This window comes from Buteo buteo, chromosome 20 (assembly GCF_964188355.1).
Source record: "Buteo buteo chromosome 20, bButBut1.hap1.1, whole genome shotgun sequence".
NCBI lineage: Eukaryota > Metazoa > Chordata > Aves > Accipitriformes > Accipitridae > Buteo > Buteo buteo.
In genome coordinates, this window is record NC_134190.1 from 3,696,941 (window position 1) to 3,720,657 (window position 23,717).

The window sequence follows — 23,717 nt, forward strand, 5'->3', positions numbered from 1 at the left end:
CAGCGATGAAGGAACCCCGCAGCGTACCCTGTGTGAGCAAGGCAGAGGTACACATCAGCGTAGGGATGGAGGATGATCCCAGGAACGTGCTGCCTGGCTCACTGGCAGAAGATCTGAGGCTGGTTCTTGCCCAAAGTAATGCTAATGCCTGGAGACAGCAAGAAGGTTGCAGAGGAGTATGGAGACTATACTGCTTAGGCCTACTCTAACATGCACAAACGGGCGTAAGAAAGAGCAATATATAGGGAAATCATCTCCTCTTCGTCTGCAGAAGCTGACCCCCATGAGTAACAGCTGTTTAACTACATACGTGAATAGTAAAATTCTTGCTTAAATACCTGCAGAACTGGTGTCCAGTCTGAAAAGGTTCCCGACCACAGAGTTCCCTCTTGCAGACGGGTTTTAAAAGGAGATTGAAAAATGTTTAGGCTGGCACCCTCTTGTGGATGCTGGGTAGGAGGACATTTATAATACAGGTTGGCTCAAGTGGATGCTGCTCATCAAGATAATACACACTTCCTACGTACGTACAAAAGCAACGGCATGTTTTTGGACAACCACTCAGAAATTTTAGGAAGAAAACAGGAGATACCATACAGATGGATTCTGATGGTATGTGTCAGCAAGCTCGGTTTGAACATAAAAACACTGTTGTAAACACTAACATTCATGGAAGAGTGCTACAGATTTAATGTTAAGTATGCAAGGATTTAATTTTAGCTTCCATTTGCAAACTAATACCTTGTGTAGTAAAATGTTTTCCAGCAGTTACATGAACACATAAGTTTAGAATAGCATCAGAAGAAACCAATAGAATAATTACCAGTACTTCTTTTTGCAGGACCTCTCCTTTTCCCTGTGTTCTTCCATCAAACCACATAGGAAATCTAGCAGATGTTTCACTCATGTGCTTATTAAACATGGTCCAAATAGGTCAGTATTGCTACGTATGTTACTTTGGTGAAGACATATTTCCTGTTCACATCTTGCTCCTCCATCCTATTCCAATTCTGAACTTGTTTTCCAAATATGTTTTCAAAGAGACATGATTACCTTTTCAGAAATACGTATCTGGCATCTCACAAAAGTAAACATTTAATAGCAAATAAAACTTAAGGTCCTTCTGGGTATAACTTGTAGATCCAAGGCCTAAATATGTGTTTATGTAAGTTGATCTGGTGCTCCAGACTTATTCCTGACATATACTGATGTGAAAGGACAACGGAATGAGATTCTTATGAAATAATTTATTCACCTGCACACCAGACACGTTACCATTTTAATCTGTTTCAAGAGCCAGGGATTGTGATGGTACTTAGCTTACTTTGTACTGAAATCCACAATACATTAAAGATTTCTACTGAAAGGTGTCACGATACTTAAATTCTGTATTGATATCGTTCCCTGTAAACCACTGTGATATGGTAGCACTGCCCCTTTACAGGGCTGTAGTGACATGAATGAATAGAAAGCAGACTTTCCTGCTATACACAGTTTTGCAGTGACTGAACCTCAAAAGCAAAGAAAGTCACCTGAATCGGACTTCTGGAGTCTTCAAAATAAAGTGCTAGCGGAAACTAGACCTTTGCTATATATTGAAAATACTCTAAGGAAGCAGGCACTCTAGAGAACTGACTCCACTTTTGAAAGGCTTTTATCTGCGTGTAGGATTTATACATCTGCTACCACGCTAACCTCACAGTTGTAATGCTGACGATTAATATAACGTACACTATAAATTCTGTACACATGGATACGATTGTATTACGGTAACACTATCACTTTCCTACTGCTAGTTTAATTTCTGATTTTTTCTCATTTTCTGCCTAATGTCAAAGATGTGATGTATAGATGAAGGATGACCAACTCTAAGCTTTTGCTTATCCGCTGAATCTTATGCATGTGGTTGCAAGCTCACAACGTATAAGACAAGAAAGTCTGAAGAAAACATCATCAACATCTCAGAACAACTGCACGCTGGTGACTTTTCTTAATTGCTTCAAAGTGATTACCACTTATTGGGGAAAAACAGAAAATTAAAGCAAATCAGCAACAAAAATATCACAGGACTAAACCAAAAATATAAGCCAAGAGCATCTTGCCAAAACCACATAAAATGAAGAAAAGGCTTCTGCAAGTGTGCAGGAACAGTGACATCTTGTGGGGGTTGTACAGAAGTGAGTTTACAGAGGGACAGAGCAAACTAGTCTGCAATGTTGTGTAATTAAAAGAAACGCTACTTCAGTAGTTTATTTAATACATATACCATTAATAATATTTGGTAGAAATTAGGCTTTATTGCTTTCATAATGAGGAATGAAAATAAAAATAAAAAAAAGCGCAGATAAATAGCTAGTAAGAAAAACTTTCAAAACAAAAATTAATGGAGTGGAGTCCAAATAGCTCTGCAGCAGTTTCCTCTGCTCTCCCAGGAAGTAGTTATATTTATCACTTAAATATTACTCATCCAATATAATAATGGCATAAGGACAAACTTATAAGAGACTAAACAAGGAGTTATGTTGTAAAGGCATACAGTCAAACATAAAAATGACATCCATATTAAGTGTTTTTTAAAAACACACACATAAATATTTAATAAATAAAGCATGGATAATTATGCTTATCTTTCCACTGAGTAACAGACTATGCCAAATTCGTTATATGTACTTCTTGAGAAAGCAAAGTTATATCATAATGGAAAACTAAACCAATATATCCTACTTTCCAGTACAGTATGCAAGATTTGGACCCTTCAGATTGTATCAGAGTATGAGAGTTTCTGGAACAAATCTTCCACCGCTGTGAAGTGTCATAACTCGGCCAAGATACCCAACTCTGACAGTTTACAACAAACAAAAATGTTTTGATTTTTTTTTTTTTTTAAACAAGTTTGCACCCAAACTAAGTTATAAAAACATAACATTTACAACTTGGAAGATGATAGATTTTCCTACCATAATGTTCATGTGTTCGTCTTATTTTCTTTTACCTGAGTAACCTAAGTAAACAGATTACAAGGCAATTTAAACATATTAGCTAATACAAGGTTTACTGGACTTCTCATATATAGAAATGTACTTTGACACTATTTGCAGTTTTACAAATACAAAATGAATAAGAATTTTAAAACATATTTACTGAGCAGCCATGTCTTTGCTATCTGTACAGATCAATAGGTGCAGTGGAATTATGTACAGAATTTATCATTTAATTTTTAAACAGCTTTTGTGCAACCTGGCTATAATGTGCATTTAAAGAACTGCTGTCGACATCACAGATCTGTAATTTACTGGTGCCAGAAATGGAGAGTACAGAATAGGACAACAGCTCCTAAAAATAATACTGTGCTATGCAGACATCTGTACATAATTCAAATAGTGCATATCACTCAATGTCTGATGAGGAATAATAGTTAGCTGCTAATACAGACACGGGCATTTACAGGTATTAGGTTTGTTATAGCAAGTATGGATGAATGAACTTTTCCATATATAAACATTAAAGGAAAGGACTTCAATTAGGAAGTTATGTAACAATTAAAGAAGTGAAGTTATGTAATAAATAACAAAACTTTCAATTCAACTTGCAGAAGATTAGTACAGTAGGAAAAAATCCTTTACAGTAGCAAAAAATCCTTTACAGTAGCAATGAAGCCATTCAGAAGCATTGTCAAATCAAAGGTAATTCGGTTTAATTTTATAATCATAGCAACTGAAAGTAAAAAAAAAAAAAAATCAACGTGAAGAAAATTTAGTTTATCTCTGATAGTCTTGTTAGTGTACTTCTGTGTTATTGTACCTGTCAGGTGTTTCCTCCTCTTTTTGTGCTCTATTCACTCTATCACTTTTGATTTCGATTCTTTTTTTTTTTTTACATTTCTTTAGTCCAGCATAAATCCATAGACACTAAAGCACAGTGAGTGTGCAATTTGCAGACTGGTGTGAGTGAAAAACCACAGGAATATAATTACTTTTACGAGGTAAGCTTGGAGTAACTTGGAGGAGAAAATTTGCGCTTCAAGTACTTGATAATGTAAAGTGGAAGACAGCTTACAACAGTGATTGCTGACACTTTCCACAGGAAGGTCACAGTTGTGATAAAGGCAACATCTGCAGAAACAAAAAGGGAAAATAAGTAATGGGAGCTGGTAACATGGAAACTGGAACTTCCATAGTACAAAGTCAATAAAACTCTCTTAATTGTTTGCTTATGCTATTGTTCAAGAGCATGCAAAAAAAAAAAAAAAAAAAGAGCGCCACAAAACAACAGAAGGATAAAGTTAAAGTTAACCTCAACGTTTTGTTTTTGCCAACTATTTTCTTTAGACAGGAACTTCACAGTTCCTTTATGGTCCTTATACTGTTTTGCAGCACAAAATAATTCTAGGGGAAACAGACTCTCAGTTTAAAAGCAAAACTTTCTCATAATAAGAATAAACCAGCTTATTTTTCTGCTAGTAAGAATGGTTTTTACCCACTACAGTACAAGTTCCCAGAAAACCAGAAATTCTGCTACCATTTTGGATCCTTTGTTCCATATTCAGATTACTTTTCTCTGAAACAGTCACAACAACTAGACTGAATGATTCTTAAAACCTTAGAGATTAAATTAGAGCCTGAAAATTTAAAGGGAAAACCATGTAGTGATATTACTACAAGCCACACTGAAAAGCTATTTTTTTGTGACAAACATTAACAAGAATGGTGACACTCTACACTTGCTACTGAAAATTTTTTACCATATTTGTGATGGTCAGGTCATACTTAATTATCATGGAAAGATCTCAGAACCCAGGTAATCTGAAGAACTGGGTTTTTTTGCTTTTTTCCATTATTTACAAATGAGTATATTAAATAATCTACTACTCTTTCATGAATTTTTACAGACTTAAAAAAAGCTTCAAGAAAAGTTAAACTTCACCTACCTAAGAAAGCTCCAAAAGACACTCTGCCTATACCTGTTTCACAAAGAGGGAGAGTGAAAATGAAAGGATAGATTTACAGAAAATATGAAAGTTATAGGAAAAAAGAAAAAAAAACCAAACAGGTTAGCTACACAAAAAGGAAATGAAAAAGATGTTAGTAGCATTAACTGGAATATTATTGCCTTTCACATGACATTCAGAATATTTTAAACAGCAATTAAACCAAAACATTTTGAAAATATAGAGATTTCATATTTGGTCATGTTTTAAGGTTGTAAATAGGTAGGCAGTTTTCTTACATTTGACTTCAAGGTATAATTTACTGTATAAACAACTTGGTCAGAACTGTTTTAATGTGAATGAAAATTCACTTCAGAAAATGCAGTAAAGAAATGCTTTGCTGCTCCAACTTCACTCATTAAATATACTTCGTATATTAGATCTCAACATATAAATTTGTTATACAGTTTTAGCCTAAGCCTGCTCAGACATACTAAAAGCCTGTGTAACATATCATAGAGACATGCCTAATAAGGCCATTGTGTGCAATTAACTCAGAAACCTAAAAACTTATTTACCTCCATGAGTCAGAGCCGTAGAGCAGTGTCAAATATTTTTGTCTTTCTAATTTGAGTGCCCTGTCATAGTTAGGATACCATTTCTTTGGGAGGAGATTATGCTTGTAAGTAAATATCATGGAAAGAAACAGTTTATTTGCCGATGAAATCAAGCGCTATTGGACTTGATTGTTTTCCCTGTTACATGGAAGTGGTTCTATACCTTCAACTGTAAACCGTCCCTTAGGTTTATACTACGTTCCATGCACATAAAAAGGCTCCCTCCCCCCAGTTATAATGTGACAGATTAAGTAAGAGTAAAGCATTAAGCAGAAGAGAGACTAACTGAAATGCATTTTCGCAGATTAACTGATGAATAACACACAGTAAAATACATCTCTACAAAAGCCTGTGAAATTGTAGCCTTTTCAGTACCCTTAATGATGAAAAATACAGAAGTCAAGTCCCCAGGCTGCAAGAAGCCATGCAACCATTTATGTACTCAGTTGCTTGGACTTGTCCAGCAAATACAGGCGGATAGTAAAGCACTCCCCTCTACGGAAAGGTTTGCAAGAAACAAAGTCCCTGTAGCTTTTACACATCTGTGAACACCACCTAAAGGTGCTTCTCCCTGAACAACACCTAGAAATGATGGAAGGACTGGCTGTCACCAATGCTAAAGACTTAGAAAGGTGAAGCAGCAAGTTCTGCTTTATGAAATTCCTGGAAGTTTGGACTAAAGAGCCAGTACCTGTATCTGTTCTTGCTTGTTCCTTTCATTTGTAATATGGCTGTGGAGATTCAGGAATCAAGCCAATAATGTCTATCAGAGAGTCTGTGCATCAGCGTCAGAGAAAAGAAAAAGGTACTCTGGCAAACCTGAAATAATGTACAATACAAGTACCAAGCCCAGCAGGGTTTGTTCTTCATTAAAATTTGAGTCCTGAGAAATCTGGGAAGTAACAGAACACCTGGGACAGGCAGTGAAGCATTTACTGATTAAAAAAATAATTATATAATGTAAATACACTAGCCTAGTGTTGAATACTTGGGACATGAGAGAGCAAAAGCAGAACTATGAGACTCCTAGAAACCACCATGTAACATTTAATTCTGCTATGAGAAATGACAGTTGAAGAAGGGCAACTCCTTACTCATCAGCTCCTGGAAAACAGAGAGGGAAGGAGCTGGATTCTGTTCCTTGTGAGGTATAATCAAAATTGTTATATATATTTCTGTAAAAGTTACATTTGTAAAATCACACCGAGATAGCTCTTTTTATTCAAGAATAATTTGATATAAAAAGAAATATGTATTATTTTGATGCTCAGATCCTTGACTGTTAAGAATTGCAGTTAAAATGTGTTCTTTCATCTTGTGAACTACAAACAAGCAGAACCTTAAGACACAGTATGGCATACTGCAATTTAAAGCAAAGCAAGCTTAATATAAGCTTAATATACTTATGAAACAATGACTCTCATATAAAGTATCTATCCTAATAGCCTTCTGCCTCACTCTGCAGCAATACTTCAGCGCTTTTAAGCTTGTGGGTTAGATCTAATGAGGTCCGCTTGGTCTGGCATACAAAACAATTCACCAACGCAGTGAAAGATCCTGATTTTTTAAAAATCATATCCATTTCAATAGTGCAAATCTCAAAGCCAATTTAAGGTATGCAGTTTGGACTGTCAAGATCAGATCAAGGATGTAAACAGCATGCATGGTTTGAGTAAAGTTTATCATCTAGATAAATCATACTAACAGGAATAAAGATTGTCAGACTCTAGGAGACAAGGATAAGAGAAGATTTTAATCCAACATTAATTAAGCCTAATTTCAACTCACTCATATTTCTTATGGAGAGAGCTGTATTTCACAAAGCATAACATCACCTATTCTTAACAAAAAAAAAAAGTAGACAAAAAATATTAAAAAGCATAGTTCTTTGCTAAAATACTTTTACTATTACTCACCAAAGTATTCATTTAGAAATGCAAGAGAGGCCACATAGCAGCCAAGACTGAGGAATTCAGCCACCACCATTAACCAGTGCCATGTTCGTATGGTCAGTGCAACCATCAAGAGCTCAGTCAAGATTAGGGCAGTGAAGGAAATGGCAACGACATGTACAAATTCAGATTCAAAAAGCAGCAGGGCTCCATACATCAGAATACCACCTAGGAAAGGCACACAAAGTTAACAAATACACTGTGTGATGAAATTTCAGCGTACCAGTTTTTACCACTGCACACTGAACATTTGATTGCTTATTATGAAAACTTGCCCAGTAATTTTTTTTATAACATAACAACATTGATCTTTCTAAAAGAACAGAAGTGATATTTACTGTACTTTGTGCATGTGAAATAAAACAACCAAAGCTGTAAAGAAATAAAACTATTAGAAAATTAAACACCTTTTAGTGCAATATATGATGAACCGTTAATTAACCTCATTTTGTCAAGTGCCTCAAATAAATGAGACATTGTTGAAAGTGTAATTACTTTTAACTGATTATATAATTCAGATTTCTTCAACAGTGCTTCTGTCATTCCATGAAAGAAAACTACTGTGTAAATATAAGCAATGTGATAAGCACTCATTAAAATTTTTCTGGATTAGCATTCAATTAAAAACACGTCCTTTTTTAGGTGATATGCATCAATAAAAATACCAATCCAAGCCGTGTTTTGAAGAGGCCTGGCACACACTACAGGAATATCGATTTACGAGATAAACAGAATGCAATATATGTAACTGCTGATGAAATGTTAAGCTTTGGGAATTCAACCTGCAGCTGAAAAACAATATTGCTAATAGCAGACAAAAAATTCTCAGTTCAGTAAAATTAGGACTCTCCTACCTTGGTAAATACTGATTAAAACCCAGATGAGGAAGGTCTTAAATGACAAAGATCTTCCCTAGGGGAAACAAGTAAGAGGACAGTTAAACACAAGTTTTAAAAAAAAAAATCTACTCAGTTCATGTATTTTTAATAGTTAATCACTAGACAGATATTTGTCTGTTTTGTAAATTGTAGTCTTCAAGAAAAATAGCATTGTGTACCTACTGACCTAAACCTCAAGCAAAACTGTAGTTACTAGTCACTTCTAAATGTTGGATAAACTGTCTATTTGCATTCACAGAATAAACATATGACTACTGTAAGTTTTCTGTAAGTAACTATTACCAAATACATTTGAAATCTTCTTGTGATTGTGAACGTTATAGATTGAAACATATGCATAAATCAACGGATAAATCCTGTACATCTGCATATCACTTCTGCATTCTGTGAGGGCACTGATGAAATATGTTAGAACTGCAAAGGATAAAATGGCAAACAAAGCAGCCATTTTGCCACAAAAGAAGTGATCGCTCTAAACAGGCAAGAATCAGCACTTTGTGAAGAAATGTGCTTCATTGCTGTAGAAAGTGATGAGTTAACTCTTTCTATTACTTCAGTAAAGGCTAAAACATATTTTTGGATAGAGAGAGTTCACGGCAAGGTGCTAAAGACATTTTCGTAATTCTGTATACAGTCTAGAATGTTGGTGACAGACTTGAACATATGGGGAAAAAAATCTTGTACAAGCACCAAGAAACATTAAATTTTTTTTTTTTTCTCCTATAAGTGCCTACTCATTTTCATTTGAGTACTGCACAATGCTTCCACCTTCGACCATAGCTCCCCAATTAGCAAGATTTGGGAAATAAGAATGAACTTGAGTTTTAGTTCACCTTTATGGAACAAGAAGGGGTAAGTCACTCCTGAGCCTCTAGGGAATGCTGCACAACAGGCTGTGAATCATTTCCAGATGAAAGCTGGGAGCCCTCCTGCTTGTACTTCCTTTCAAATTTTCCTCAGCTTTTCTAGCTGTAACTCCGTAGGAACCACGGTAACAGTAATACTGAATCAGTGTGTCCTCCGGGGCACGTGGCCACACCTGTCTCTCTGAACCTTGCTAATTTTCTCTTCTTGCACTGGAGCAAGAGCCTGTCGATGACTTGTGCAATATATCTTATTCTTTTAAAAATCTAAAAAGCATTTTCGTCACTAGCGTATCCCGGAAAAGAAACCAATTCCTAGGAATACAATTATAGTCCACGTCAACATGTGTCTGAATAACACTAGCTGAATAGCATTGGTGAAGATTTGCATTTAGAGTCCATAATTTGAAAAATGATGTGCAGAAAAACGTAGGCCTCATAGTGTCATGACTAAGGCATCATGATCATAAATTGTGGTAATAGACACTCACAATAAGATTGCCTTGTAATAGTGAAGTCAAATGTAGCACATAAATAACTTTTTGTACTACTCATCCATAATCATTCACTGATCGTCATCTGCCCTACACAATGCACTGAACTGTACTCTCCAGTTTTTCCACATTCTCTTTGTTTTTAATTCTGAAGAGAATTATTTGGGTTCTACTTATTTAATATTCATAGAGGTGCAACATAAACTGGGAAAGCCAATGATTCAGCACGTCCAAGAACTGTCATTTAAGCCTAAACGAAAAACTTAGCCTGTATTCATCTACCCATTCTGGGCAGTTTCTAAGTACAGGTTAACTTCTAGCTTGGGAAATAAGATGCTTCCAAGTTCCCTCAACAGGTTTCCACTTGCAAGCTTACAGCTGCCTTTACCAGGTATAAGGCCACGCTTTTTTAAGATTAATCATAGGCTGAAATCTCACAAAGAAACTTTAAAGATTCTGAAGAGTAGAAAGAGAGAATCAAGATCTCCAGGAGATGAGAAAAAATTCTCCCAGACTAACATAGCTAATAGCTAATTTAGTACAATTAAAAAGTCAAAGGCTCTGAAAAGTTTGGATCTTCTTTGACTACAGTCTGCTTTTGAACTTTTAGACACAACTTCAAAGTATCTGCTATCCCTAAAAAGAGTATCTGCTTCTGCCTTGGATCCTAACTTTTCTAGCTGACGGTTTAAGAAGGAGCAGAAGTTCTTGAGATTTGTTTCACTTTTGCAGGTAAAGAAATTACATACTTTCATTGTTTGCAGGTATGTGCAAACACACAGAAAGCAGTATGATTCGGTTAAGATGTATCAGTTATCAGTATCTGTTATTTAAAGAAAGTCAGCTTTTGGAGAGGTCAGTAGTAATATCTGGGGGTTGGGGGGGGAAAAAAAAATCTATACATTAATCTACCAGTTAAAAAGGAAAAAGGAGCTGTGAAAAAGTAAGCATAAATAACTCCAGATCAGAGATCCTGGGACCAGACTAAAAGCAAGTTTTATGTTAACATACCTTCATGTTTGAATTATTTCAGTCCAACCATTGGTGACTTAACAAATGTATTAATAAAACTCAATAGAAGATTTGGTACTGTGGATTATTTTCATAGTACAAAAGTCTGCATTACATTAGTTGTGCATCTGTCTTGCATGGAATACCTTAAGAAAATGATTGTAAGAATTCCCAGTTTTGTACACCGGTGATTTCAGCATTTGTTCATATCTGAGCACTGAGGACATTCCTACCTTTGTGAGATCTTTATAAAGTTCTGGATATAGCAGTGCCATTTCTGGCTTCACATCCTGATCCAATACTAGAGAGAAGACTGGAAACATAGTATATATAGTTGCATACCTATGTGAAAGGAAAGCACATAAATTGACACTTTTGTATGATAGGATTTTAAACTATCTACTGAGTTCAAGTCTTTTTATGTAAGTGGAATTAAACTGGTTCTTCTACCCAGCACTGAGGCAGCTTACTAATACAGCTTTATGCATGCAACCTGGTCTTCTGCTTCTGAGAGCTGCCAGTCATGAGAAGTTACAGAGCTTTTATACGTTCAAAACCAGTAAATGCATTTCTTTCTTCTATATATATCACCCAAGCTTATCGCCTGTTACCATACTCCCTGTGCACTTGCACTTTGGACAACCAGTTCAAAGACCTGACATTTAAATTCATCCACAGACAATGGCATGAAAACTGAAGAAAAAAAAAAGGACTATATTCTGGACATCATGGTATAGGTAGGCGGATGAACAAGAGTCCTAACAGCTCTGTAAGGGGCTTTGGAATTTAGTATGCACATGCCAGATGTATACTTTAGCATGTACTTTACTAGAACTTGGCACAACTATTTACAGACATTTTGGAGAGGTCTACTGCTTGCCTCTGTAGAGTCTGGTGGAAGCAGACTTTCATTTGACTATGATTTAAGTTACTATTGATTTAAGTTGTTATTGTTTACAAGGAGTATAAAAAGAAGCTCTTAGGACAGAAGGAGCAGAGAGCAGGGACGAACACAAATATATTCACACCCCTCAGCTGTATGACTTGGGCAACCACGTTACTAAAGCAGCTTCTGCAACAAGACCAGGGTGCTCCTAATCCTGCATATGTTGACCTGAACGGAGATCTGTGTGGCAGACTTGGGTAGTGCACTCTCAGAGGATATTTCGTAGTCAGTAGCTTCATCTATTTTTAACAGAAAAATCTGTGATTCTCACTGAGGCTTGTATGGCAATCTGTGTAACAGCTGAAACTGGCCTGGGAGACTTCCTCTATTGTTTCCACCCCATATGTGAAAAAGGTTATACGCTATCATCTTCTAAGGCTATGCAGATCCCTCTCTTCAGAGAGCTGATAATGAGGCTTCGCCCCTCATACAGTACGTATTCAACCTAGTTTGACTTTTCGTCGTAGACTCATTCCAGGTTTTGGTAGTGTACCAATGATAAATGTATCAAAAAATGTGGCAGACACCAACTACATGATGCTAATTAACAAGTTAGTTTGCTATATTTATTACCAGGTATCTTAAGTGTTGGTTTTGACTTACCCTACCATTAGGAATCCTTGGTACAAGGGAACAGATGCAAAATAGAAGACTGATGAAAATACAGCCTACAAAAAGCAGATAATTACATATATTTAATATAATTCTATTTACAAAACATTACAATAAAGAAAAAAGTAACAACACTGGTTGATTAATATTTTGTGACATCTCAAAGACAGACATAGTGTTTTTAACTATTCAGAAAACAAAGTTTTAAATACCTGCATAGTTGAAATAATAAGGCCCCGGTGCATGACAAATTGACCTAGTGCTGCTGATCTTTTGTAACTGTTTCGACCATGTACCATCAGCAGCCTACCTATGTGTTTAAACTGGGTGATAGAAAAGTCAGCTGCTAGGGAAGCTTGTTTTCCCTCCTAGGACAAAACAAAAATATTCCAAATATGAAACCCAGTGTAAAAGATGTGTTTCAACTTTCAAAATTCTAAGTGATAATTAATTTTAAAAGTCAAGTTTGTTCCTGCTTCAGACATCAACCCTGCAACGAGACACAAAGGACTCTTTTTTTTTTTGTGCATATTCTAAGATGCAGTGGCTGTAACAAGTAAGTTTAATCGCCTATCCTGCTTCTTTCCAGTAAATGCTACGCAGCAATAACTATAGTTTTTTCTGCTTTTCTTGCTTTTTGTATTTAAAAAGATAAAGCAGAGGACATAGAAGCAAAGAAAATATTAGTTCAAAGACTAAGCATTTTTATCATTTTACAGCATACTTTAGAAATGATCAATTCACTACTGTTTAAGAATAAAGCTTCTAATCCCATGTTACTATACTACTATGTGGCACATCTTTGACAATGAAACTGTTAACATTACCTTGCCTTCAATTCCAATTCCACAGTCTGCTGCTTGGATCATGCTGACATCATTTCCTCCATCACCTGGAAAATGTCACTGCAATATTCAGCTCTTCAGAGGTTTTACTCTCCTGGCCTTACAGTATTTTAGAAACCTCTTATATACCTTTAAATTCCTACAATTAATCTATGGATTATGATTAATTACTTCAGCAGTCAAGACTTCTTTTCTGTGGAATAAAGAAGATAACCGCACCTTTCTCATGCAATGGCATTTTCTGCTACAGCTACATAATACCTGGCAGTTGATAAAGAAGTGTCTGGTTTTAACTGTTTCTCAATGGTGCCACCTACTGCTTAAATTTATTACAGATTTTAGCTACTGCAAATGAAGACCATGCCAACAGTTACCTATTGCACACGTGCGTTTTCCAGTGTGGTGCTGTAACAGTTTCACAATATGAGCTTTTTGGGTGGGAGAACATCGGCAGCACACTACAGCAGGACACTGACAAGCCAGCTCTACAAATTCATGCTCATAATACTTCAGACAAACCTAAGGAAAAAAATACACTTGCATTCATTTACTTACGATTTAATACTACTACAGGTAGTATAACACAAACACAGTATAAAGAATTCTTTTATGAAGTTTTGCTTGCACGACACCCATGTGGGAGGAAAAAAAAGCCACATTCTCCTGACTGTGGTTTTATTATTTTAAACTGACATTCTTTTTCCTTTAGAGAGCCAACACACTTTCGGGTTAAGAGAAGAGACAATACTAAAGCATGCTGCATACAAATTCCATTCTGCTACCATACAGGAGACCACAGAACCAGTTACATTTGCCCATCTAGAACATACACCCTCTAACTAGCACTCAGTGAAAAACAAAAGTATCTCTACGGACAACTTAAAGTACGGGCAAACATTGGAAAAAAGTTTAAGAGCATAAAGACACCGATACTTTACTTTTTGAACACAAGCATATAGATAAATGTAATTTGACAAAAACCCATGTTCTTACCTCAAGTGAGTCCCCAGATATCACCAAGGCACAATCATGCTTCCTCCTAAAGGCATTTAGTTCTAGGTGAGCCTCTCCTCGAGTTGTAACCTTCAATAAAAACCACTCACTTAAAAGATTTTGTTATATACTTAAAAAAACCAATCCTGCCTAAATAAATCAGGTTTTGAGAACTCATACCCATACTTGTTGGTTCTTCAACAAGTGTTTTATCCCAGTGCAAGCCCAATACCCATGGGATGTGACTACAAGCCTCAAATCTTATGGAGTGAAAAAGTAATCCTCAAACAAGGAAAATCTACGTAGTCAGCTTAACTGGTTCCTCACCAAGTAGACCAGGGCTAAAAAATTAATGAATTAATGACATTAAAACATCTTAAGTTCAAGCTGACTTGAGTCTTTCCATCTTGGCAGGCCTAGAGGGAGGAAAAAAAAAAAAAAAAGGACAAAAACTCAAGCAAACCCCAAAACTTTTATTTATTAACTAGTAAAATATGTTCTTAGAATAATGCAAGATGTTCATATTAATAGTTCCTTCAGTTTGGGTAAGTAGACACAGATCTCAAAAGGCACATAAAAATGCTCACTAGTGCTAATCCTTTTGGATCTTGCATGAGTATGCAAGGAGGATCAAGTGGCATAACAAAAGAATGACATGATAGATTTTTTAATTTACATAATTATTGTTTCAGAAAGGCCCAGCTGTGAAATGCAAAAATGGTCAAAGGTTACCAAATGGATTTTGGAACATTTGGAGCTAGAACACAGAACACGAAAAAATTAAATTATAACCACATTTGGAAGAGATTGGCAGTTTTGGGGTTTTTTTTTCCAATAAAGGATCAATGTATTTTAAAGCTATCATGCAAGACAAAGTTCCAAGGACAGATAAAACACAAACTCTGATTACACTTCTAATTTTGGCTCTGTCAGCACTTTGATTAAATAACTTTTAAAATATATGAGCCTTAATTACACTGAACATGAAGTTTTGTCTTTGGCCCACTACTATGCAGAATCAGATGCAGTCCCAAAGACCTTTGTCCCTCCAGATGGGCTCTACTACACATAAAATTTGAGTTATATTAAAAAGCACCTGTAAACAGAAAAACTCATACACATGACCCAATACAGAATTTTTTTTCCTCCTTTCCCTTAATTACATAAAGAGAAAGCTCCTTGTCTGCCAACTCTTAGGAACCCTGGATTGCACTGGCCCACTACAATCTTTCTGCATTACGGAGATTAAGAGATGTCAGCGCTTGGTGCACGCTGATGAGCAGTAATTGCCCTCTCTGTTCTACCTTTCACCTAATAGAGGTTTTTTTTTCTTTAATTTGTAAATACCTCTAGAACAATCTATCAGTTAATTTCATTACAAAACGAAGAAGCTGAGACTTCTAAGAATAAAAAAAAGGAGTGTCAAAAACAAAATGATATTTTTGGGAAGCCAAAGTAGTAAATAATTTTTTATTTACTAATTTATAACTAAAATAGAAGTGTTAGAGTGCTTGGTATTTTCTTACATTAATCCAGTAGTTATTTCTTTGCAACAAATACAGCCACAGAAATAATTCTGTATAAATCTATTTTCTAACTAATTTAAAACTTTGTGTACTTTAAGTTAACACACTTTTATGCTGATGTCTTATTACCAGTCGAGGTAATGAAAATAAAAATCTGACTCAACTAAATAGATTTTGTTCAGGAAGACTTAATTTGTGGTGTTACAACATGGAAAGGTCAACAAAAATTGATCTGAAGTTTTATCAGAAGCATTAATAATTTAATTGCAAATAGTAGTCTGCAGGGCCTAATTTGCCATTCTGATGTTTCAGAAGAAACTACATTTACATGTAAATTATATTCATATAATTATTTCTGTAGGTGCAAGCGGTTCATTTAGAACAAACACAGACATATTATGTCTGATCACACAGCATCAATCAACGGCTGGAAAATCTATTTTTGTTTGGCTTCAGCAGAGTTGATGCTATGCAAATATAATCAAAACGTATAGAAAAATATACTCAGTTTACCTTTCTAACAATTATCTTAAACAGTCTGTTAATAAAATGCAAATATATATCATGATAGAAAAAAAAATTCAAATTTTCTCATACTGATTTGAACTATGTCAATACAGAGGACATTGGCATCACAGTTTAATTCAGGATTAATTCTGCTTGAGTCTAAAAGGTTCTATTAATGAAAATGCTAGAAGCAGCAAGAACCACATTCAGATAGCCTAAATTCCTGGATACTCTTTCCTCCTGGCTCAGCACCTCACAGAGACCCCTCTCCATCATCACTCAGAGGTACCTTACTATGTCCATTGTGTAAGTGAAGAGTGTAAAATGCATGTTGAACCTGGGTCACCCAGTCTACAACCCATGGCTACAAACATTTCTGTAGCATATCAACAAATCTAGAAACAAGCACCTTTAAACAGAAGCAGTGCTTTGTAATTCTACATCCTTGAGTAACAACCTAAGTACTCCTCTCTTGACCATTATTATGACACTCAGTACAATAACCCATCAATTTTCAACAAGCAGCCAACTACTAATCAAATAAAGCAACACTGTTATTAGCTGTCCTTTGATGAACCACCAAAAAAGTTGGAACTATACTTACAGGTCTGAAAATGTGAATATCTTGAGTCCTAGACACTAAGTGAGAACTTTTCGCAATGCAAGTTGCTGTCTCCAGTTTATCTCCTGTTAACATCCATATCTGCAAAATAACGGAAAAGTTTACTCCATTGGACAGTTATGTGTCTGTTCTCCAAATCTAAATGGCATCCCTCTCCAACCTTTTTCTCATACCTTTTGGGATTAGATTACCAGAGAAATATACTGATATGTACATTTTAAACTAAAATTAATGAGCAGTTTTTACTGCAATAACACACAAAGCAGAAAAGAACTGTCTTTACTTCAGGCAGCTCCACTCCCCTTCCCTTCTCACAAGGGCCAATGTCTCAATTTACACGAAGACAACGGGAAACTCTGGGGAAACCCACTGGCATAACTGAACAGCAGGGAAAACATAAAAGCCTTTCCCTATGGCCCTGACACTACCTTGATCAAAAGAGCGAGGATGCAGACAACTAGGAGAGAGATAACATTTGTCAGCAAAACGATGTGACACAGGTCACAAGTCTGTGACCCTGGTGAGACTCTCTCAGAAAGCAGCAGGGCAGCATATCCTGGAGGAAGAGCTACAGCCCCAATGCTCCACAGAGATCCTGCCCACTGACCACGCAGAACTGGGACGAAGGCATTAAAGTTTAGGGAATAAGGTTGAGGATCCATCTGTTCTTAAAGTGAGACAGCTCGCTCTCCCTCAGCCCCTTAACACGAAGAAAGTTGAAGGACATCTGGATGAAATACCATTAGCCCCAGACCAAACAGAACAGCCAACACAGGAAGAATGACTTAAGCTGCAGGAGTGACTACCGGGTAGTTCCGAAGTTAACAGTTGCAACTTTATTAAACTGTAAGCCTCTATCTCCCTCTTTTCCTGTATATCTCGGGTAAGATCCTTTTCATTAGTGTCCCTGAGGGTCAATGAATAGAAAAAAAGACTCCTTCTCATCAGTAACCAAATAATCTATAATCTTATGACCTATCTACCGCTATTCTTGTGTTTCCAGCCTACTATAAGTAAGGTAGTAACTAAAGCCAGAACAATTTTAATGCTCTGAAATCCTAGCACTAATCATTTAAAAAAACACCCCAACCCTAAAAACTGTCACACTCTTCTATACCTATTTATAGCAGGATATACCTAAGGCAGAATTGACCACATATAGAAGAAATATCAACAGCAAATGAGAAAATACTGTACCTGAAGTAGTAATAGATAAGTACTTTGCACTACTCACACTGTACTAAAAAGAAATTTGATGTAATCATAAGGCTTTAGTCCATACATACATTTTTCTAATTGTGCACACCACTGCATTACCAGCTAATTCACCTGAAAGCCTTTGCAGAACAGGGATTCATTAAAAACAGAGTAACAAAACAGCAGACATGGGAAGGGGCCTCTGGAGATTATCTAGTCCAACTCTGCTGCTCAAAGCAGGGTCAACTACAGCAGGCTGCTCAGGACCACAGTTTTGAGCATCTCCAAGGATGGAGACTCCACTAACTCTCTGGGAGACCTGCTCCAGTGTTTGAACACACTCACAGTGAAACATTTTCTTCTTCTATTCAAGTGAAACTTCCTTTATTTCAGTTTGCATCCACTGTCTCGCACTTTGTGCACCACCGAAAAGAGCCCGGCTCTGTCCTCTTTGCACCCTCCCCTAAGGTATTTGTAGACATTAACAAGATCCTCCTGAGCCGGCTGAACTTCACCCTCTCGTAACTACTGTGGGTAGCCAAGGCCATGCCCTCAACCAGCTTTCACAGCCCTGACCAATTCCTCCTTGTCTGTTAGTATGAGGGCTAGTAGAGCTTCTCTCTTCATTCACTTCTCAATCACCTGTGTCAGGAAATTGCACTCCCAAAATTCTCCTGGTTTGCTTGTACCCTCCTGTATTGCCCTTCCAGCAGATCTTGGGGTGGTTAAAGTCCAGCACAAGGACCAGCACGTGCAAATGTGAGGCTTCTTCCAGTTGTCTGAAGGAGACCTCTCCTACTACCTCTTGATCAGGCGGTCTGTAGCAGACAGTCACCATAATGTTGTCCACGTTGGTCTGCTCGCTAATTCTAACCCATAAATTCTCAACTGGCTCATCATTTGTCCCAAGGCAGAGCTCCATGCATTCCCGCTCCTCTCTCATGTAATGGGAGATTTCCCATGCTTGCTGCAAAGCAAAATTACTTACCTGCCTTCTCAGGCTAAAAAACCCCATTATACCTGATTCAGTTTAACCAGTGCAAAGTCACCTTTTCTGTGCAGTTTGACACTGCTTCAAGCAAAATGATCTCGCCCACTCCCCTCAGATACTGCTCATATCTTTACTTCAAACCCTTTCTCAGACAAATGTGCAATTACTTCTAAATGTGCAATTACTTCTAAATGTGCAACTGACAGCTGTGTAGCATTGCCTACCTATGAACAAAACACAGCACATGCCTGTGTGTGAAGCTTTTGACACTCTCTTTACCATGACTTGAACAAACTCCAATGGCAGTTCTGAATTCTAGTTCAAACTATTCACCTTTTGATCTTTGTGGAGACTTTTCCTGAGTGCCAGGCCTGAAAACTTTGTTATCATATAAATCTTGCACCAAAATTTAGTGTCAGCTAGGACAGTTTACTGTAGACAGTGACTGGGAGTCATACACATTTATCCATTGGTAGTTTTCCTACAGAAGTAAGCTTAAGATCAATGAAACCTGTGGTGGAGAAGGGAACTTTGCACACAATGTCTTGTTCGTTTCTGCTAGCTCATGCCCAGAACATGCTTAGGACTTGGCATATTTCTTACTTTGAATGAACCTGAATATAGACAAATATAATCCATGTCTTGTTAAAAAAACCAGTTGGTAAATGATAACCTGTTATGTCAGCAGTATGCATTTAGTACCTTTATTCCAGCATTTCTTAGCATCTCTAGAGTTGGTCTAACATCTGCTTGCAGCTGATCTTCTACTCCGGTGAGACACAGCAATTCCATTTCTCGTTCCAAACTCTCTACAACAGCAGCAACCTTCAGGTTTCTATCATGTATGCTTAACTTTGCTTGGTTATATCGATTCTGCACAAACACAAAACCGCTTAGAATTCGTTACAACTCATAAAGTATACATTCAGTCTACTGATCAGTTATAACATGGATTCATTAGGTTAAGTGTTTGTCTTTAAATATCTTTAATGAAGAACAGGATTAAAAGAGAAAATTTTACTTTACGCTCACTGTTGTATATACATTTTTTTCCTGACAAACCACCTCAAGAGAATGCCTTCTGAAGAACTATTAAGAATTGGGCATCGCAGCATCTAAGCAGGAACTGCCCTTACCTTTCAGAACAAGTAGATTTTTCAGGTCACGCTGAAGCTGCACAATTAACATTGCACTAGCTTCTGGGAAAACACTGTCCAGTCACATAATAAATCAAAACTGTATCCTCTGTATGACTGCAGAACAACCACTAACAAATGACAAAATCTCTAACAGATTGTGTGCCATACCTCAACTATCGATACTCTTAAATATGAATCATCTTTTTTGCCACCTTAACAGAATAAAAAAGAGGAATGTTCCCCTTGAAGTAACTAAATATGGTGAAGTACAAGATCACTCTGTCCCTTCATACCTCAAAATCTTGATACTGTTCTTCAGTCAGTGATTTTTTCGCAACCACCAGCGTACGCAGTCCTTCTCGTGCCATATTACCACACTGAATGGACCAAACCACAGAATAGTTATGCAAATATTCAACCATATGTACACGTTTTATATTATATGCTAACTGGGGATATGTGTACTTTTGGTGTTTCTTTAGACTTAGATTATTTTGGAGAAGCCACAAACAGAATAAAAAGCAATTATACTTCAAGCCCCCCAAATGAAGTGGTATGCTATTAGTGAGCCAATTAGATTTCCTCTCCTAGCTTAAAGGAAATCTCTCTTAGGTTGAAGCTTTAAAATAAATTAAAACTATTTTTGAGGCATGTAACAGAGCTACATTTTCTTTTTCCACTGAACGTACTTCTTATCAGAAAAATATCTACACATTAAAAATAGCCATGGAACAGCATGTCTTAATGAAAAACAAGGCTGGCCAGTGCAGAACACTTATTGATTTGACCTGATAAAGCTAAATAAATTAAACAAGTATTTTACAATTAATTGTGCATCATTATCGCCAAAAGTAATTTTTATGACATTTTCCTAGGTCTTGAGGGAGTTTAATTTATTCATGTCCCCAAATAAATCAAACTGCCCTGCAGCAGATATTGATTCATATTGCCAATACCATTATGAACATACATGGTGTAATCATTGTATTAACATATTGTCTGTATGTAGGGTCAAAATAAGATGATTGCTGGTACCTACTAGAGCCACACAGTGAAAAATATTAATCAGTTTTGAAATTCAGTCACTAGCTGTTTTATATTAAGTTTAATAAATGTGGCAAAAAACTATTTCAATTTGGCTACAACCCTTATTAAACTTCGTAACTCATACCTCACTGTAGAATTTGATAAAATAAGGGCATTTTGGGATAAATAGGTTTATAGCAGAGTACTTCTCAGAAGTAATTAGGTTTTATGTGAAAGGTCAGTCAATGAAAAACAAATTTCCTTGTTTTAAGTAGGAACGTGTTCTGCTATGACTACTAGCTTTGCTTTCCCTGTGTGTTATTCAAGAATTGAAAATAATTCTAATCCCTTCAAACGCATTCAGGATATATGTAACTGGGCTTCAAAACCCATTCCTGCATTGGCTCAGGTTCTCCTTTAAGTCTATTCAATAATACCTGATATTTTGATTTAAAATTTTTAGTTTTTACAAAATTTTAATTTTTATAAATTTTGATTTTGTTTCTTACCTCTTCTTCCAACCAATCATTGTACTGTACAATAGTGGACATTGCAACATCCGCACCCTTCATGTAAAATGTAATTTCTCCCGAAGATTCATCCTAAAATTTTACAAAAGAAATGTGTGTGTGTGTGGGGAATTAATTTATACAGTCGAAACAATTACCTAGCAATAACCTAACTGTATTTTGAAGTAGTCAATGGATTATCATTTATAAAAGATGAACTACCTTGCCAAGAGGTGGGTAAGTTTTATTACCTGATGTTACTACTACCACCAATGACATCTCTGATTCCATTGAGATACGTATTCCCTACTTTCTCATATAAGAGGATCAGTTCTAACTGAAGTCAACATGAGTAACAGATTCTCAGCATCCCTAGACTGCCTGTCTAAATGTTAAAATACCACTGTTACGGCCCCTCTAACTACTGTTTTGTTTCTTTGGTGGCATATACAGTCTAGCCCACAACAGAAAGTTTGCCCTGTGTCTTTGAAATACCTAAGAAATTAAAAATTTACAAATAACAGTGTAAATGCTTTTACAGATGTTCTAATGATGAAACATTAATTGCACATTCAGAGAATTCACATGCAGGCAAATATAGTCCAAATCAGGAGTTTCTGAGGCATGGCCTGTCGCAGAAGGAATGGATTAGTCTGACTTGCAGGCTTCCTGGAATATCTCTGAATGTGTCACTGTTAAACAGGCTTTTAGTGCCAACCTCACCTAATGAAATACAGACTGCCAAGGTCTCTCCAGACCTGAGCATGCACATATTCTGCCTGAAGTACCCTTGCCTAAGGCTGATGGCATGCCTGCCTTGTCATCACGGGCCAATAAAAAATGGGATGAGTTTGGCACCTATTTAAGTGGGACTTGGCACTGATCTAGCCATCTAATAATGTTGTCTGAAGCTGTTCTGCTACAGTGTCTGATTTTAGGTAGGGAGAAGGTAGAAGCACGTAGCGTGGATGGCTTAACATTCGCAGAGGTTTAAATGTTCCTTTTAGCGTGGTGTTGTGGCTTCCTTTCACCGGAGGTTTTAATGATCATTACTGTGCTCCCAGCTGGGTGTCTAGGAGACAACTAAGCACGTATCTCGTAAATCTGTGGGTTGTGCTGTGTATGCGCACCAGTTCACATATCAATACTGGGTCTGGAAAAGCAGCGGCACTAGTAGTAGAGAAAGATGCCAACTACTATTGTAAGACGTTTCAGCCATTAATTTATCCCTTGAAGAGGCAACATATTTTGTAGGAAAGAAACAAATGGAAAATTAAAACCAAAGGCTTACAGGCAACCTGCAGCATCAGAGGCTAAGCATGAAGTAGTGAAAATAACACGTTCCCAGTAAGAGAACAGTATGTCTTTTACATGGCTCTCTGCAACATCAGGTTAGCCTGATTTTTCTACAATTGCTTGCCCGGTATTTCACGTGTACCTGTGTCAAAGGTATACTTTCCATTTGAAAATCTTGTGAAATGCATTCCCTGAAGGATCAAGTTTCTATTAAATTTTATAAAAATAAACAGTCAGCAAAAACATTTTTTGAGAAATAAAAACCCAAACACCCAGAACACCCCCAAAACTACCCTAACTATGATCCCCATGCGCTTGCTCTCAGAAGTGAAGGGAAAGATCTGCAGAATGTAGTAGGTCAGAATGTGTCCATCAGGGGTCTTCAGCTGCATTGAGGTCAAATCCCTGTTAACCAGAGTGAGACCGACACTCTCTGTCCACTGCACCAGAGCTACCTAAAGAAAGAAAAAAAGGGAAAAAAGAGACATATTTAAGTGTGAAAGGTCTATTATTCTGTTATATAAATTAGGCTAAAGCCAAACAACTGTTGCTAGGGTAAAAGTCTAAACTCTTCCAAGAATCTAGGAATAGAAATGTGAATAGCAGTAGACTGAGTACAAAATCTTGATACATCAAACGAGTATTTTCCTTCAGAAAGCCTATAAAAATTCTAATGAATAATAAGAAAACTTATTTGAAAGTATCCCTGCAAATAAGGTATTTAGAATATATTGTTCAGAAATAA

General features: G+C 36.6%; 1 protein-coding gene across 2 annotated transcripts in view; it reads right to left on the bottom strand.

Annotated features, from left to right (window-relative positions):
- Nucleotides 1-565: 565 nt before the first annotated feature.
- Nucleotides 566-23,717, bottom strand: part of ATP9B (ATPase phospholipid transporting 9B (putative)) — a 170,714-nt gene continuing 147,562 nt past the window's right edge. The window contains exons 16-30 of one of the 2 annotated variants that reach the window (XM_075052402.1): nucleotides 23,266-23,427; nucleotides 21,677-21,769; nucleotides 20,435-20,518; nucleotides 19,705-19,875; nucleotides 16,797-16,895; nucleotides 14,160-14,249; nucleotides 13,541-13,685; nucleotides 13,149-13,213; nucleotides 12,534-12,689; nucleotides 12,313-12,377; nucleotides 10,997-11,105; nucleotides 8,351-8,408; nucleotides 7,461-7,664; nucleotides 4,928-4,960; nucleotides 566-4,112 (exon numbers count right to left, since the gene is read on the bottom strand). In XM_075052402.1, coding sequence (XP_074908503.1) covers nucleotides 3,976-4,112; nucleotides 4,928-4,960; nucleotides 7,461-7,664; nucleotides 8,351-8,408; nucleotides 10,997-11,105; nucleotides 12,313-12,377; nucleotides 12,534-12,689; nucleotides 13,149-13,213; nucleotides 13,541-13,685; nucleotides 14,160-14,249; nucleotides 16,797-16,895; nucleotides 19,705-19,875; nucleotides 20,435-20,518; nucleotides 21,677-21,769; nucleotides 23,266-23,427 — 1,671 coding nt within the window. In that variant the 3' untranslated portion in view covers nucleotides 566-3,975. The remainder of the gene's footprint in view (nucleotides 4,113-4,927; nucleotides 4,961-7,460; nucleotides 7,665-8,350; nucleotides 8,409-10,996; nucleotides 11,106-12,312; nucleotides 12,378-12,533; nucleotides 12,690-13,148; nucleotides 13,214-13,540; nucleotides 13,686-14,159; nucleotides 14,250-16,796; nucleotides 16,896-19,704; nucleotides 19,876-20,434; nucleotides 20,519-21,676; nucleotides 21,770-23,265; nucleotides 23,428-23,717) is intronic. The other variant, XM_075052403.1, reaches the window with a different exon arrangement.